Source organism: Epargyreus clarus, unplaced genomic scaffold, assembly GCF_041222505.1.
Source record: "Epargyreus clarus isolate Ecla_fem2 unplaced genomic scaffold, WU_Ecla_fem_2.2 ptg000002l, whole genome shotgun sequence".
Classification (NCBI taxonomy): domain Eukaryota; kingdom Metazoa; phylum Arthropoda; class Insecta; order Lepidoptera; family Hesperiidae; genus Epargyreus; species Epargyreus clarus.
The window spans coordinates 7,078,479-7,094,774 of NW_027332210.1; the positions used below are offsets into that span (position 1 = coordinate 7,078,479).

Consider the following 16,296-nt stretch of genomic DNA (forward strand, 5'->3'; position numbering starts at 1 on the left):
ATTGACGAATTGACGATTATAACACCGGATATACTAATATTATTTGGAAATTACCAACAGACACTACAATTTCATATTTGTATAGATTATCTATATAAAGATTACATACCTGTGTCCCGTGTGACGTCAAATAGTTTTGCTTGTAGATATCTGTTGGGAGGAGTGCCCTTAGCCAGGAACAAGCTCCCTCTATCGGCTGAGGTTAGAAGACATACGTTCACGAGGATCTGTGGACGAGATAGATAAATCAACGTAAAAGTGAAAGGCATTTATATATTTCTTTTTATAAAATATGTATAACTAAGGAGTAAGTCCACACTATGAAAGCCTCTCTTAATCTGAAAGGTATCATCATCATCATCATCAACCCATTACTGTCCCACTGCTGGGCACGGGTCTCCTCTGAGAATGAGAAGGATTAGTCTATAGTCCACCGCGCTGGCCTAGTGAATATTGGTAGACTTCACATACAGCTTTGAAATTTACAGATTTGTCAGGAATGCAGGTTTAATCAAGTGATAATTAATTTCAAATACTGGCATAACTATGAAACGATTTGATCCTCGGACCCATGAGGATCAAGAGGTCGAGTTTCTTAACCATTGGGCTTTTAATATTATGTATGGTAAAGGTAAGTGATGCATATGACTTAGATATTTCAATTTCCTTATCGAAAAGCGTAGTATCGTTACGCCTGATTACCTTTTCAGGCTGAAAATATAAAAATATATTCCACAAAATCCATCTATTGAATGAATCGAGGGCGGGCAGATTATCTATAATCCCGTCCCAAAGAAAACAATTTAATTTACAAAACCGCTGCCTTTACACCGTTGTGTAAGCTACCTTAGTAACTTCATTTAAATTTTGCAATACACGCTTAGAAAGGTTAATGCTATAAGTCATTTAGAGGCACCTCCGCCACACCTATTTCTGCCTATAACAGCAGTGTTAAGCGCTGCTGTGGTCCGGTTTGAAGGGTGTGGTAAGGGACACATACTTTTCGGAGGCATTTCAGCTTAGATCTCAGGGTTACTGGCGCATCTGTGGCCGACCTCAGGAATATCTAATCCTATCTGGGGTTGATTACAAATGTCCATAGGCGGCTCTAGCCACTTACCATCAGATTAACTGCATGCTCGTCTGTTACTCTTATAAAACAATAATATAAAAAGTATTGATTACTAGACCCGCTGTGAAAAGTGTTCACATTTCATTTATAACTTATTACGTTACGCTACGGTGTAAATTATGACAACTCAATCAATTTATATCCGGATTTGAAAGGATTTCATATAGCCTCAGATCAGTTACTAACGTGTGAAAAATTAATTTTTTTGATAAATATTTTATTAGTAACTTATATTTTCAAAAACAGTGGTGTATTTCAGTTAAACCTATGTTATGTGGTGTATTTAGGTATGTTTGTGATATGTGGTAATGTACGCATATATTAAACTTTAATCCGACAGTTCTATCCAAATAACTTCCATGGTGTTTAAAATAAAGTGTTACGAACACAAATAAAATTCGCCAAGTACGAATTAGCACATGAAGGCTTCCGTACCACCGAATGTTCATTATATTTTACTTATTTTTATAAAAATAACCATATTAAAATATGTTTTATTGTTCTTGTAAACGGATTGTAAAAAATTAAACTGTCTTCCTAATACGGTTTAACAGTTATATCGAAAAATACTGGTTTGTTTTATGGAGACTCCCTAAATATTCAACTTTATTTTATTTCTATTTCTCTGTAAAAAAATCAAGTATCTATCTATTACGGTTCCAGAGGTAGAGCCCTGTGATAGACGGACAGACAGAGTCGAACCATAGAGAGTTCTACCACATACATACTTACGAACTAAAGAAAAGCAAGTTAAATAAAAGCTTGTAATGAAAAAGCAATCAATTTTATAGTGTCATTAAAGTTAGTGCTATTTTTATTTATTTGCATAGACCAAGTACCCACCCACGTAAAGTGAACGAACTGTATTTCAGACTACAAAGAGGCGTGTAACAGAGTGGGCGTAGACATATTTAATTTCTAATTTATTATTCATCTTGAAAGAACACCTACAGTTCACCTTTGACATGACATTCTATGAACTTAGTTATTGTATCAAAATGTGTTAATTTAATATCTAGATTTTGAATTTTAAAGTAACTGTAGGCGTTGCCTGTGGTTTTGTAGACCTGTACCAAATTAAGCAACATCGAGTGTGGTCGGGAGTTGGATGGGTGACCGCTGGTGGTTAAACATGCGCTTACATGAATCTACATTAGTATAGCGTGGTGGAGTACTTTGCCATATATTATCTTGTGTAGACACTAACATAAGCAGCGTCGAGGAAGGCCGTTAATTGGATGGATTACCGCTAGTGACAAAACATGAGTTTTCACGAATCAGAATTTATTATAAAAAAACCTACTGCTTAAAAATATAGCCTACTGTATACTATGTAAATATGGCCTTTGGGCTGTATGACATACCGAAGAATGAGACGTACATACAAACACACATACGCTTGAAGAACATTACCCTCTATGTAAAAACAACCCTTAATGCTATAACCGATATAAGTAACAGAAGGGTTGTGCAAAAGCTACATAATACCATTTTACGAGTTGATTCAACTTCAATTTACGATCCTTATAACCCGGGTAATGAGTAGTCTTTAATTGCATACCGAATGGAGAATGGATAATCTTACAAGTTTTAACGAGCACTTCTTGTGTTTAACGATGGCACAATCGTGGTTTTACTGTAGCTTCAATAGTGTTAAGCGCTGCTGTTATAATCTTGAAGGTATGGTAGGTAAGATTAGGTTAGGTTAGGTTACAAAAAAAGGAGAATTCCAACTTAATCAGGTACGGCATTCGGTAAGATTTAATAGATGTGTAAAGTTCACCAATTCGGACTTGGCTAGCGTGGTGGATTATAATCCAAACCCCTCTTACTCTTTGATGATACTCCTACCCATCAGTGGGATAATAATGGGCTAATAACGATCAAACCCATACCCAGGAGTGGGAATAATTGGTTAACGACGATCCAATGTTTAAACTGGAATGACTTAACATGCTTTTCTAAGCATGGATGCGTAAGAAAAGCTAACGGTCACGGTTTTGAAGGTGGTAGAACCCTTTGTGGTTCGACTCCGGCGGCACCACCGCCACACCTATTTCTGCCTTAAAACAGCAGTGTGAGGTGCTGCTGTGTTCTAGTTCGAAGGGTGTGGTAAGGGAGACATACTTTTCCAAGGCATTCCAGATTAGTCCTCAGGGGTAGCAGCGCATTTGTGGCCGACCTCCGGTACGAATATCTAATCCTATCTGGAGTCGATTACAGATGTCCATGGGCGGCAGGAGCTATTTACTATCAGGTGGACTGCATAATCTACTACTCCATATTATAATCCAATTGCATCCAACCCGACCACAACTAAGGTTGCTTAAACCTTGTAGACTTACCTAAAAAATTAAGGGCCACAATTTGATCGTAAACTAAAGATACCATGTAACCAGGAAGGGGATGAAGAATCCAGTGATAATACTGAATTCTCGTCAGAACCCTCGTTTAATATTCATTTTTACGGCAGACATTAAACGGACTTTAAACTAAGGGCGCGGATGCGTCGTAAAAGGGATGAATTATTTTATGAGAGCAACCGGCTTAATTAGAAATTCTAATTAGCAAATAGAACGCTTGGATTAAATAATGTCCTCAGAGTCCAGCCGAAACATGTAGAAATAAATTGTTTATTTTTGAAAATAAATGAAATAATTCTGCTTATTCTGGGTTTCGCTATCAAGGATTATATAAAATTTAGTCAATTATAAACCTTTTCGGCGGTTAAATTTATTTCGTTCGTAATTTGTTTTTCTTTTCAGCCGTTTTGATAGTAAGTACGAATCTATAATCACTTTTAAATAGGATAACGGTTCTACTTGAAGTTGAACATAACGTATATCCTGATAGTAGTTTCTGCGGCCTATGGACATCTCTTATCAATCCCAAATAGGTCTAAAGTCTTCCATAAAATAATTTTCTTTTTATTCTTTGGCACGAGCTGCAGTCCAAATGATTCGTCTAAATCGTGAGAGTTATGGAGGTCACTTTTTAAGGGGGTATTTTTTATAAACAGTTTTTTATGAATTATTTCGTATACAAGCAAGATAAATAGAAATTCAATTTTGGCTCTTTTAACCCTCTAATCCTCAAAAGGGTTTTTGGACTAGCCCAAAACATTTTTCTGATTTTATTTGCTTTTAAACTTACCCTCGGGACGTCTTATAACGGCTCAATGAATTTTTAAGGGTGCAACTCAAAGGTGCAAAAGGGACTAAACGTTTTTACCTATAAGAGCAAAGGATTTGGGATTCGGACCCTTAGCTTTTTTATTTTTATTTTTCGCCGACGACCGCCAGCTTAGTCGTTTTCGTGTGAATAGGTTCGATTCCCGGTGAGGTTTCTAAATTAATGATGCATCCTAGTTTTGAGTGTTCGTTTAGTTACCAATGTATCTACTACTCCATACCTGAGTGTATATAGGTATAATCCGCGCCAAACTGCTAGTCCGCTCTGAAGTTGTTGCGAGCAGGTGTAGTCATACAATTTGCTGTTGCGCGCGACTCATTTCTATATTCAGAGGAGGTACCTAAGGGTTAGTAGCAAACCCGAATATGTTATCAATAAGACCTCCGACAAGGTCTATCATCAGCTATTTAATGCACCAGGACCAACGTCTTAACGTGCCCTCCGAAGCATGGACTATCTTACCTTATGACAAAGTACATCGATGTCCAGTTCATTAGCCACGTCCTTAATGAGGTCCATAAACAAATCCGCCTCATCCAGCTGCCTTTGTGTTGAACTGCTTGGTGATCTTGATCTCTGTAACAAAAATTTAAACATCATTATCATCATAATTTTTACCACGCTTTTATTAGCTTGACCTGTATATAAGTATGTATGTAACGGAATGTTTGAACTCGATTTTACCCACTTTGAATGCTGCGATTAATTTAAAATTGTGAACAACTCTCAAGAACCGATCACAATACACGCATTAAATTTTTTATCCCATACTCCTCATCAGGATCGTCAGGAATCAGGATTAAGGATTTTCCTTGTGTGATTCTAGCGTGGTTTTTAGTTTTTACTATAATTATCCAAATTAGATACGAAAAAATAAAAAGGCCCGTAATTTATTTAATACAAGAGTACCGACGAGCATGCAGTTCACTTGATGTAAAGTGGCTTCGGCCGCCCATGGGCATTTGTAATCAACTCCACATGAGATAAGAGTTCTAAGCTGGAACGCCTTGGATAAGTACGTACACCCTCCAAACCAGAACACTGAACATTGCTGTCATTAGATAGAAAAAACGTTTTCGTGGTTCCAAGTCGAAAAGGGTTCTACCACAATTCACACGTAAGGCTATCTTAAGATCTTCTAAGATCGGCTTGAAGTAGAATCTGTTCTAAAATGGACTTGTTTAAAAAAATCAATAGGCCGAATTGACCACTTAACATCAGGACTGCGTGCTAGTTTGCTACATAAAAATAAATGGCACGGATGTGACTGTACAACAACTTTATTAAATAAATATTATGTGTCTGACTGTACTGTTAACATATAACAAAGAACTTGTTACGAGTACATAGGGCATTCCAAAGGCTCGCCTTACGCGTGAATCTACATGTCGTGTCAGTATGCGATGACTTTCCGTGTCGTATTTAAGTTATGCTCTTCTGAGGACATTCCGTTGTCGGAGTGGGAATTTTTGGGACTTTTGATGTGATGTTTGTGGATAAAAAGGACAATAGGCAATGTCAATAATTCTAAGAAGCACTCATAGTTAGTTTTTAAAAAACATAAAATAAGACAGAGTTAGAAATAAATATAGTTTACTTTGAGATTTTAAATTACAATCTTATATTAAAATTCCTGTATGACATAATTAATGATTGCTTTTATTAATTTGATCTAAAAATATAAAAAAGTTTATTTTAAATAAAAAGACAAAACTAGAAATTTTAATGGACTTATACACAGAACTTTGAAAATATTACTACTTATTTTAACCACATTGAGATCCTATTTAATATTAATAAGAAAATTTTAATAGTTAGAGTAACTTCAATCAGTTAACCTTTCAAGCCAAAAGGAAACTAAATTAAATGAAATCCATCCTCAGGACTTTCGATACCACAGACAGACAAAGAGATTGAAAACTGCATTAATGGGAGTTGAAATACCGTGCATACGTAACTACACTATAATTACTATTTCTACCTAATAACAGCAGTGTTAGGCGCTGGTGTGTTCCGGTTTGAAGGGTGTAGTAAGGGAGACAGACTTTTCCGAGGCGTTCCAGCTTAGTCCTCAGGGGTAGCAGCGCATCTGTGGCCGACCTCAGGTGGGAATATCTAATCCTACGTGGGGTTCATTACAGATGTCCATGGGCGGCAGTAGCCACTTACCATCAGGTGGACTGTATGCTCACCTGCTACTCCTATATTATAAAAAAAAACTATAACAACACTAAGGGTGGGTTGCATCATGTAACCTTAACAGTTACAAAAGCCTAACTAACAGTCAAATCCATGGATAAAAAAAAATAGTTGTACCATTTTACTTCAGGTTGAAATTACTCTTAACATTAACCGCTCGTTTTTGATCGAATAAAAGTTATTGTATTTATCAACTACTGTATCTGTCAACGTCTACTTAAATTGTGGTGACAGCGACACAACTGACATTAAGGACAAATAAGTTGGTGCAACACAGAATGATTACATGACATCGCTACCGTCAAACTTTTTGTTATATTTAACTTTAACGCAAACTTTAAACAGGCTTAGAATAATTCTGAGTTGCACCAATTGATTTGTCATTAACGTCATTTGTGTCGCTATCACCGTAATTTTAGACGAAATTGACAGATAGGGAAGTTGACAAATACAGTAGCTTTAACCGATCGAAATCGAGCGGTTAAAGTTAAGTGACGTAATTTCAACCTCAACTAAAATGATGCAACGAATTCATTTTTTAACCATGGATTTGACGGTTGGTTAGGCTTCTGTAAATGTTAAAGTTACATGATGCAACCCACCCTTAAAGTTACAGTAGTTGTCACATTCCCCATCTGTCAATCTCGACTAAAAATTGTAATGACAGCCACACAAGTGACATTAATGACAGATAAATTGGTGCAACATAGAATTGTTACTTCCATCGCTTATTATTATTATTATTATCCCTACCGTCAAAGTTATTGTTATGTTTAACTTTAGCGCAAACTTTAAACGGGCTTTCGAAGTTTAATAATAGTTTAAAATTATTTTAACCCACTGACGGTTAGTCAAATGAAACCGAATCAAAAGTAAAAAAGCTCCATTTAGTCACGTTCGAAACCAGCAGAGCTTTCGGAGCTTAACGAGCAAAATCGCGACGCTTTTACATTCAACCGACCAATAAACATAACTGCGAAGCTTTATTGCGAAAACTGAAACTAACTTTTACATAACATTTACATGTTACATGCTTTCTTTACTATTGAATGCCCTTAAGGGTTGTTATTTGAAAAATCTTGAGAGGTAGTAGAATTATTTTGGTTTGACTCCAAAGATACCAAGGCCATACCCATTTCAGCTTAATAACAACAGTACAAAACACTCCTGTGCTCTGGTTTGTCTGGTAAGGAACCATACATCCAAGGCCTTGAAATTAAAATGAAAAATTATTTAAGCCCTGAGTACAAAAGAAAAGAAATGAAATGTACCTACTAGAACTGTAAATAAACTTAAAGATATTTACGAAACATGAACATTCAATTTATTTCTCAATTCGATATGAGTAGGTTTTCCATTAAAGTATTAGATAGTATAAAATACGAGTATAACATGTTTCAATAAGTATAGTAATCCAGAATAGCGGCATTTGTATTTGTTTTACGCTGGATATAGGGGCTGGCCTGATTTATCGACATGAGAAAGAAACTATCTAAATAATGAGTCGACAAAAAGATAGTCAACATAGATAAGTAGATTTCTGTACTTAATCAATTAGGAAGGTTCCTAGAAAAAATCTCGGGGGCGGACATTCTAAATTAGGTAGGTGTGCAAAATTCAATTTCTCACGGGGATGTTAATGACTACGACACGATATTGAGAAGCTTTTTCTGTAACAGACAAACATGCAGTCCACCTGATGGTAATTGGCTACTGCCGCCTATGGGCATCTAGCGTTGGTGCCGGAGTCGAACCACAAAGATCAACCATCAGTTTGAAGGTGGTAGAACGCTTTGTGGTTCAACTCCGGCGGCACCACCGCCACACCTATTTCTGCCTAATAACAGCAGTGTTAGGCGCTGCTGTGTTTCGTTTTGAAGGGTGTGGTAAGGGAGACATACTTTTCCGAGGTGTTCCAGCTTAGTCTTCAGAGGTAGCGGCGCATCTGTGGCTGACCTCAGGCAGGAATATCTAATCCTATATGGGGTTGATTACCGATGTCCATGGGCGGCAGTAGCCACTTACCATCAGGTGGACCGCTTGCTCGTCTGCTACTCCGTATTATTAAAAAAAAATCTTCAAAACTTTTAAAATCAATCCGTCGGCTTAGATATTTGACCTCACAAACATACTGATTTTAGCGAGAAATACATACAAATGCTGCGATTTTCGATTCCATCCTTTATTTGCACAGGTTATATCCATAGAGAATACTAGTAGAGCTTTTATCCGCTATATCAAAGAGCTTTTATTCAGATATTTTATCCCAGAGATCAAATATTCATGCACAACAAATATGTAGCTAAATTTTGTTTCTTAATATTTATTTCGTAAAATGTACTAACTTATTGTATGTATCTGGGTGTTGTGGAGACAATAAACACAATCACATAAACACCGAAATATAAAATAACATTAAGGCTTAAATTTAATAAGTCATCAATCATCGTCATCAACCCATTATTGTCCCACTGTTAGGCACGGGTCTCCTCTCGAAATGAGAAGGATTAGACCATAGTCCACCACGCTGGACAAGTGCGAAGTTCAATTTAGGTCTGTTATCATTGTTAGGATCGAATCCAGTACCCTTAGCATGAGTTTTTACGTTTTGACAAAAATAACTGTTTTTATTTATTTATTTATTTTATTGTGTAAAGCATTTAGTACGATAGGTCATTAACAATACATAAAGTTCAATTAAATGCTACCTTTACAGGTGTTACACATGTCAAATAGGATACAATAAAGTTAAGTAAAATGTGAACAATAAAGTATTAAAGGTAAATGATATTTAGATTAAGACGAAGACGTTTTTGTTTCTGTTTACGTATTTCCCATAAAATTCCAATCAGTTCTGATACAATCCGCTAGGGGCGCTGTTTGGAAATGTATGGGCAAATACCTAAACAAACACCAAAACAGTCATTTTTGTCAAAACGTAAAAACTCATACTAAGGGTACAGAACTTTTAAATGGCAGTCAAGTAAAAGTACCGTATAACGTCATTATTATAACGTAAAGACTCAGTTTTAGGGTTCTGTACTGAAAGGGTAAAACGGAACCCTACAACTAAACCCTCGCTGTCTGTCCGTCTGTTCGTCTGTCACATGGCTTTATCTCGTGAACCCTAATTATATGGCACATTACGATTCCACAATTTAAGTAAATACCTATTTGTCACCGAAAATACTAAAAAGTATTTTTAACTAATTTGAACAACGAAAAGCTCCAAAAACACAAAAAAACAAATGATATTTCAATGCAAATCCATGATCCATTTTAACGAAGTATTTTAACGAAGTCAGTCCGCCATTTTGATTGTGAAAAACCGGTATAAACCGGATGAGTCGGGTTTTACTACAAATAGTGTTTACAGTTGAAATGGATTTCCCTTTGCAATGTTATTACGGAGGTATGTTTGATCAATTGTTAATCCAATGGTCGAGGGTCTCTCAACAGATTAAGGCACCACGATATTAACAATCCGTCGAAGATCATACCTTAGACAGTTGTTTCATATATTTCAATAATAATAATACGTTAAGTAAAGATATTCTAATGAATTCGGCCTGTCAATCGGGGGTCCGAGATTCGATCCAAAGGGACGCACAGATTTTTTAAATTATGTATTGGAAATTAATTACCACGTACCTACTGCTGCCTTTTTTTTTGTTTACGAGGGGGAAACCTTCGAAAGGTACCCGATGCGCGGAGGCGACACAGTTATGTGGGATTCTTACCGCACTAAAACCCCCCGTCCTCGGCGCTGCGAAGACTCCGGGATCTCCAGAGGAACGCAACCGGACAATTTTTATTATTTTTATTATTATTTATTATTAATATTATTTTTACTTGCTTAAAAAAATAAAAACTTCTTAAAAATTGTTGTCAAGGACGTGTCAAGTCGGAGTTTTGTTCTCATAATAACTACTAGTGATTTATTTGTATGAAGACAATATTTATAGGATTTATTTCTTTCAAAATACGAATCCTCGGCAACCCATAGCCAGATATAGAGATTGAATTCTCACTTCGCGACGGAATCTCGGCGTCTAACTACGTGATCCGAATAAGGATCCGCTTCATACATTTTGAATACAGCGTCAAAGCTTTCGGGACGAATGTTCCGTTATTTATGGGTCGTGGTACAAAAATTCGGATTGCTGTCCAGATTAGGTCAAAGGAATATTTTCACTCGTATTCTTAACGTTATCCTAACTTTTTTTTTATATTATAGTAGTAGCAGACGAGCATGCAGTCCACCTGATGGTAAGTGGCTACTGCCGCCCATGGACATCTGTAATCAACCCCAGATAGGATTAGATATTTCTACCTGAGGTCGGCCACAGATGCGCCGCTACCACTCAGGACCAAGCTGGAAAGCCTCGGAAAAGTATGTCTCCCTTACCATAACCTTCAAACCATTACACAGCAGCGCCTAACACTGCTGTTATTAGGTAGAAATAGGTGTGGCGGTGGTGCCGCCGGAGTCGAACCTCAAAGGGGTCTACCACCTTCAAATTAATATTATTAATGCGAATGTGTGTTTGTTTGTTTGCTACACTTTCACGCTATAACTATTGCGATTGTCTTAATATATTGCACACACCTTGTCAGAGTTCAGAAAAGATCCCAAAAGAACGGACGTATCCGAGAGATACATAAATACTTTGACCGCGAGCGAAGCTGTGTATAAAAGCTAGTGTTTTTAGGACACCCTACAAGGATTTTGAAATTGTTTCAATGTAGTAGTGCTAGCAGAGACTGCGCTTACTACCGGCTCGACACTACAAAGGGTCTTTAGGCAGCGAATCCTTATTCCTTACTAATATTATAAATCCGAAAGTAACTCTGTCTGATTAATCGGAGAATCGATCTTTTGGACCCAAAACATCGATTATTTTAATCGATTGTAAGGATTGAATCGTATACTCATTCGCATTTGATGAAGTGATGAAGTTTAGCAAAGTTGAAGGTACGAACTTTCAGTTTTATGTATGTTAGTATGTTATATTATTTTCTTTTAAACGCGGGGGAAGCCGCGGGCAAATATTAGTAGCATTATAACTTGGCAGTCTTGATCATCATCATCGTCAATTCATTATAGGTAGTCCCACCGGGCACGGGTCTCTTCTCAGAATGTGAAAGATTAGGCCTTAGTCCACCGCGCTGGCCAAGTGCGTGTTGGTAGACTTCACATACCTTTAAGATTTTTTTTAATCTCTCAGGTGTGCAGGTTCCCTCACGATGGTTTCCTTCACCGTTAAGCAAGTGATAATTAATTTCTAATACGCACATATTTTTGATAAATCAGAGGTGCTTGGGATTTGAACCTCAGACCTTTCGTTCGAGCGGCCGAGTTTCTTAACCATTAGGCTATCACTGCTTTTATCTTGACAGTGTAAAGATAGAATTATAATTTTAATGATGATTATCGTCAATACAAAGATATACGCTTAGGCATGCCGTACAGCAGACTTACCATGAGTTTTTACGTTTTGACAAATATAACTGTTTTGGTATTTGTTTACGTATTGGCCCATACTATTTCCAAGTTCTGACCCAATCCGCTAGGGGCGCTGATTGGAAATTGTATTGGCAAATACATAAACAAATACCAAAACAGTCATATTTGTCAAAACGTAAAAACTCCTGGTAAGGGTACTGGATGCAATCATATATTTCAATTGCTTTCATATTGTTCAGTTAGCATTCCAGTGCATAAAGTGTTATTTTAAAGATTAATTTGAAACTCTAAGAAATCATTTACAACTACAGAACTAGCGCAAGACGTAACTTAACCCAGGGAAATTTGAATATTTTTAATAAAAACTTGGGACGGTCACTTGGGTCCGCTGATGCAAAGGGAAGAATATATCGTATCTCAGTTTTCTGTAACCTTTGTTTTAAATAAACAGATATTATACCTACAAGCTGTGCCTGTAACTGCAAATTAGAAAAATATTTCTGACTACTAATGAAAATAAAAGCTTGTAACAAATCCAATTGAACATGATAAAGATCGATTTGAAAGAAATAAAGACTAAAATTTAAGTAAAGGTACGGACTATAAAAATAGGCTGAGTCTATTAATACGGTTACCGTACGAATAATTTATAATTATTAATACGGGTACTGGACAAACAATTTATTATTATCCGATTCGAACCGGTAGATTTTGAGAAATCTCAAAAAAACTACAAGAAATTTTTTTTTGAAATGCTTTTTTTTAATAACTTTTAAACGGCTCTACCGATCGATTTTAGAAACTAAGCTCTTAACATCAAAAAATGACGTCGATCGCCATCAGCCCGTTCGAAATCAATTAAAAAAAAAAAAAATAAAATACCTAACCTAACCAATTGAATAAATGTACGAATAAATATATTTAAAAAAAAAAAGTGTGTGTGTGTCAGCTACGACGCACGATTGGAGTTTACTCCTTACGAATGATAATTATGATATATATCGAATAGAAAAAAGGGTAGGTAAATGAACGCATCTGCTAAAATGATAAGAGAAACAAACATATATCTGTAATTATTCGGATTATTTATATTACTTCAATAATGCGTATTACATAAAGTATGTTACAAAATAATATAAAATAGCGCCATCTAGTGGCAAGTTTTATAAATTGTAAGTTTGCAAGTTTATCAATCTATGTATTTTGGTTCCAAATATTATAATGGTAACTTAATATAATTGTTTATATTAAAGTAAATTTTAATATAATATAATTATTTATATTTTTTTTTTTTTTTCATTTATTTAATAAAGAAGACTTACAAAATAAACATAATTTGAAATCTGCCAAACTGTAGGCCAGTTTGTCGGCAGTACACATCCAGCTCTCGTGGTCCTCATATAACAAGTTACACACAGGATTACAATTGTCTCACTCCAACACAGATCTTACATAAAGTTATAAAATATATAAATACTCTTATTACTTACATTTACTCGAGTTACATATAATAATATCATAATTATCAGTGATACAGATGTGCTTTTTTAAATATAGTAGGTATGGCTATAAAAATCTTATATAAAATTCTCGTGCCGCAATGTTAGTTACCGTACCTCTCCGAAACGGCTCCACCAATTTTCATCAAATTTTATATACATATTCAATAGGTCTGAGAATTAATATTGTAATCACACACACCTGTACCACTGGACAATTTCAAGGACACATAGACAGGTAGTGTTTGCGGAGGATGCTTTTCAGTTGCGCTTTAGACATGGTTTCGTCAAGTATGTCTGCCACTTCATTACAAAATGTTGGAGTTACCCATTGTCTTGTACGTCGACCAAAATAATTATTAACTTTAGGAACTACAAACTTTGTTTTTTGGGTATGTTGACGTTTAGGCCGGCTGTATTGTTTTATTTTTTTATGTGCTAGTTTTCTAAATTGCTGTAATATAATTATGGATTTTACTTTCTTATCTACCGGGACAATTTTGCAAATTTTAAACAGTTTTTGATGATCGTCTTCTAGCTCCTTTTTAATTTTTACATCTACCAACATCTTTAGCAATCTCATTTGTAGCGATTTTATTTTATTTAGATAAGTAGGGAAGGTAAGTCCATAGGTACCTAATCCGTAGCTTATAGTTGCATCTGCAAGTGCATAGTACAGTAAGTAAAGGACTCCTCGGGGCACAATATATCTAATGTAATTAATTTTACTCAAAATTGAACGTAGCCTGTTGCATACTAATTCAACATGTAAGTCCCAAGTAAAACGATTATCTATAACCAATCCAAGGTATTTGTACTGATTTACACGTTCCACTTGTTCACAGTTGCAGTTGCTCTTCCCTTGATTAGTATGTAAACAGTCATATGAATGTCCTTGCAGGGTGATATTTACCAATTTAGCACTCCGATTGTAGGGGGATGCTATAACCATGTATTTTGTCTTACGTAGGTTTATCAGGATACCATTGTCGTGTGACCACTTTATTAGGTTGCTAAGATCGAGTTGCATTTTTGTTTGTATCTGCTTGCTGTCCTTGCCGCTGTAAACTAGGCACGTATCATCAGCATACATATATAGCCTACAGTTCTTAATGACATTTACCATGCTATTTACGTGCATTATGTATCCAATTGGGCCAAAAACTGAGCCGGTCGGCACTCCATATTTTACTAATCCCAGCTTACTATCAACCCCGTTTACACGCACTACTATATTTCTTTTCTCTAAATATTTGCGGAACCATACATTTACAGGACCACTAATTCCACATTCATCCATAGCCTGCAATAAGTCGCCGTGATCTAAGGTATCGAACGCCTTTTTAAAATCTATAAATAAAGCCAAAACTATGTGTTTATTATTTAATGCATTATTAACATCGTCCGAAAACGCGGCTAAAGCTGTCGCTGTATTGATTGATTACTGATTTAAAACAATGTTAAACGTTTTATAACTTAAAACTTAATAATTATAATTTCTTTGCCATCTATAAAATATCCTTGTTGCAATTTACGGATGAAATTTATATGAGACTCAATAAACATGTTATTATATGTAATTTGGATTGTTTCTGAATGTTTTATAATTCTAGAATTCATTTAAAACGTATTGCTAATTTTATATAACTTATTTTGAACATAATTCATTAGCAATAATTCTGTAATAAATATTAAATAATACTGTTTTGATTTTGCCCGTTTATCGTTGATATATGGTGCTGATCAATAATGCATCCATTTTTATAAGTTAAATTAATATATCAGTAACTTACAAAAGCCTCTTTATGTTAAAAACTTATTTTGCTAATATTATATCTTATTCAATTGCTTACTGATTTTATATGTTACTCTTCTTTAAAAACGTTCATAAAAGATTGTTAATCATATTATGGCGCCAATGTTCATATTTTTCACAGTGTTTATAAATGATCAAACCTATAACTTAATTTATGCAAAAATGTAAACAAATTAGTTAATGACGTTTTAATGTTTTATATATTGCTAATTATTTTTATTGTAATAATTACTTTCATATGGGATTTGAACTTACTGTATTTTAAATTAATAAAAGCACTCTTGATTCATATTTTGGTTACCGTTACGCCTCAAGTTTTCGTGTTACACTTGATTTTACTCCTCATAAAATTTCCGTACCGGGCCTTATAACTCAAATCGTTTCTTAAGGAGTAAACTCCAAAAAATTGAATAAATGTACGAATAAATATAATTTATTAGTCCAGTACCTGTACAAATAGTCACATTGATAAAAATATTGCAAGTACATCGAATTTAATTTAATATTTTCGGCGTGATGCGATTTTAAACGTTCAAACAAACAAACAGACAGATATTCTAGAAATTATAGGAATTGTGTTTTACACCTATTGTTAGTTCTTAAAGGAAATTTTCGATGCCTCTTACATTACTAACGTTTAGATTAGATATTGATTTTCCTGTACATATTTGAAATGGAAATATAATAGGAAAAACATCCCACTGTTACAAAAAAATACTAGTCTTTTTCTAAAAATATACAAGTTATTAGGAAGTATGAAAGAAGCGTTTGCCCTGTATTTGTAGTTCCAGTCTCATGCTTAAGAAATAAGGCTTCAGTTAAATTATTCATCTACTTTCTTTTATAGTTTCGCTTTACTGCTGTAAAGTTTGAAAGGTGTGGTAAGCCACAATATATATATACATACATACTCGTATATATCTCAACAAATTGAACTTAAAACATGCCTGTGAAGAATTTATTTTAGTAACCTTTATTTTTAATCAGCAAC

At 35.1% G+C, this 16,296-nt stretch overlaps 1 protein-coding gene across 1 annotated transcript in view; it reads right to left on the reverse strand.

Moving 5' to 3' along the window:
- The window catches only part of LOC140746847 (cGMP-specific 3',5'-cyclic phosphodiesterase), a 109,892-nt gene that overhangs the window by 15,382 nt on the left and 78,214 nt on the right, over positions 1 to 16,296 (reverse strand). Inside the window, exons 3-4 of the mRNA XM_073078944.1 lie at positions 4,787 to 4,900; positions 110 to 227 (exon numbers count right to left, since the gene is read on the reverse strand). Of these exons, the coding sequence (XP_072935045.1) occupies positions 110 to 227; positions 4,787 to 4,900 (232 nt within the window). The remainder of the gene's footprint in view (positions 1 to 109; positions 228 to 4,786; positions 4,901 to 16,296) is intronic.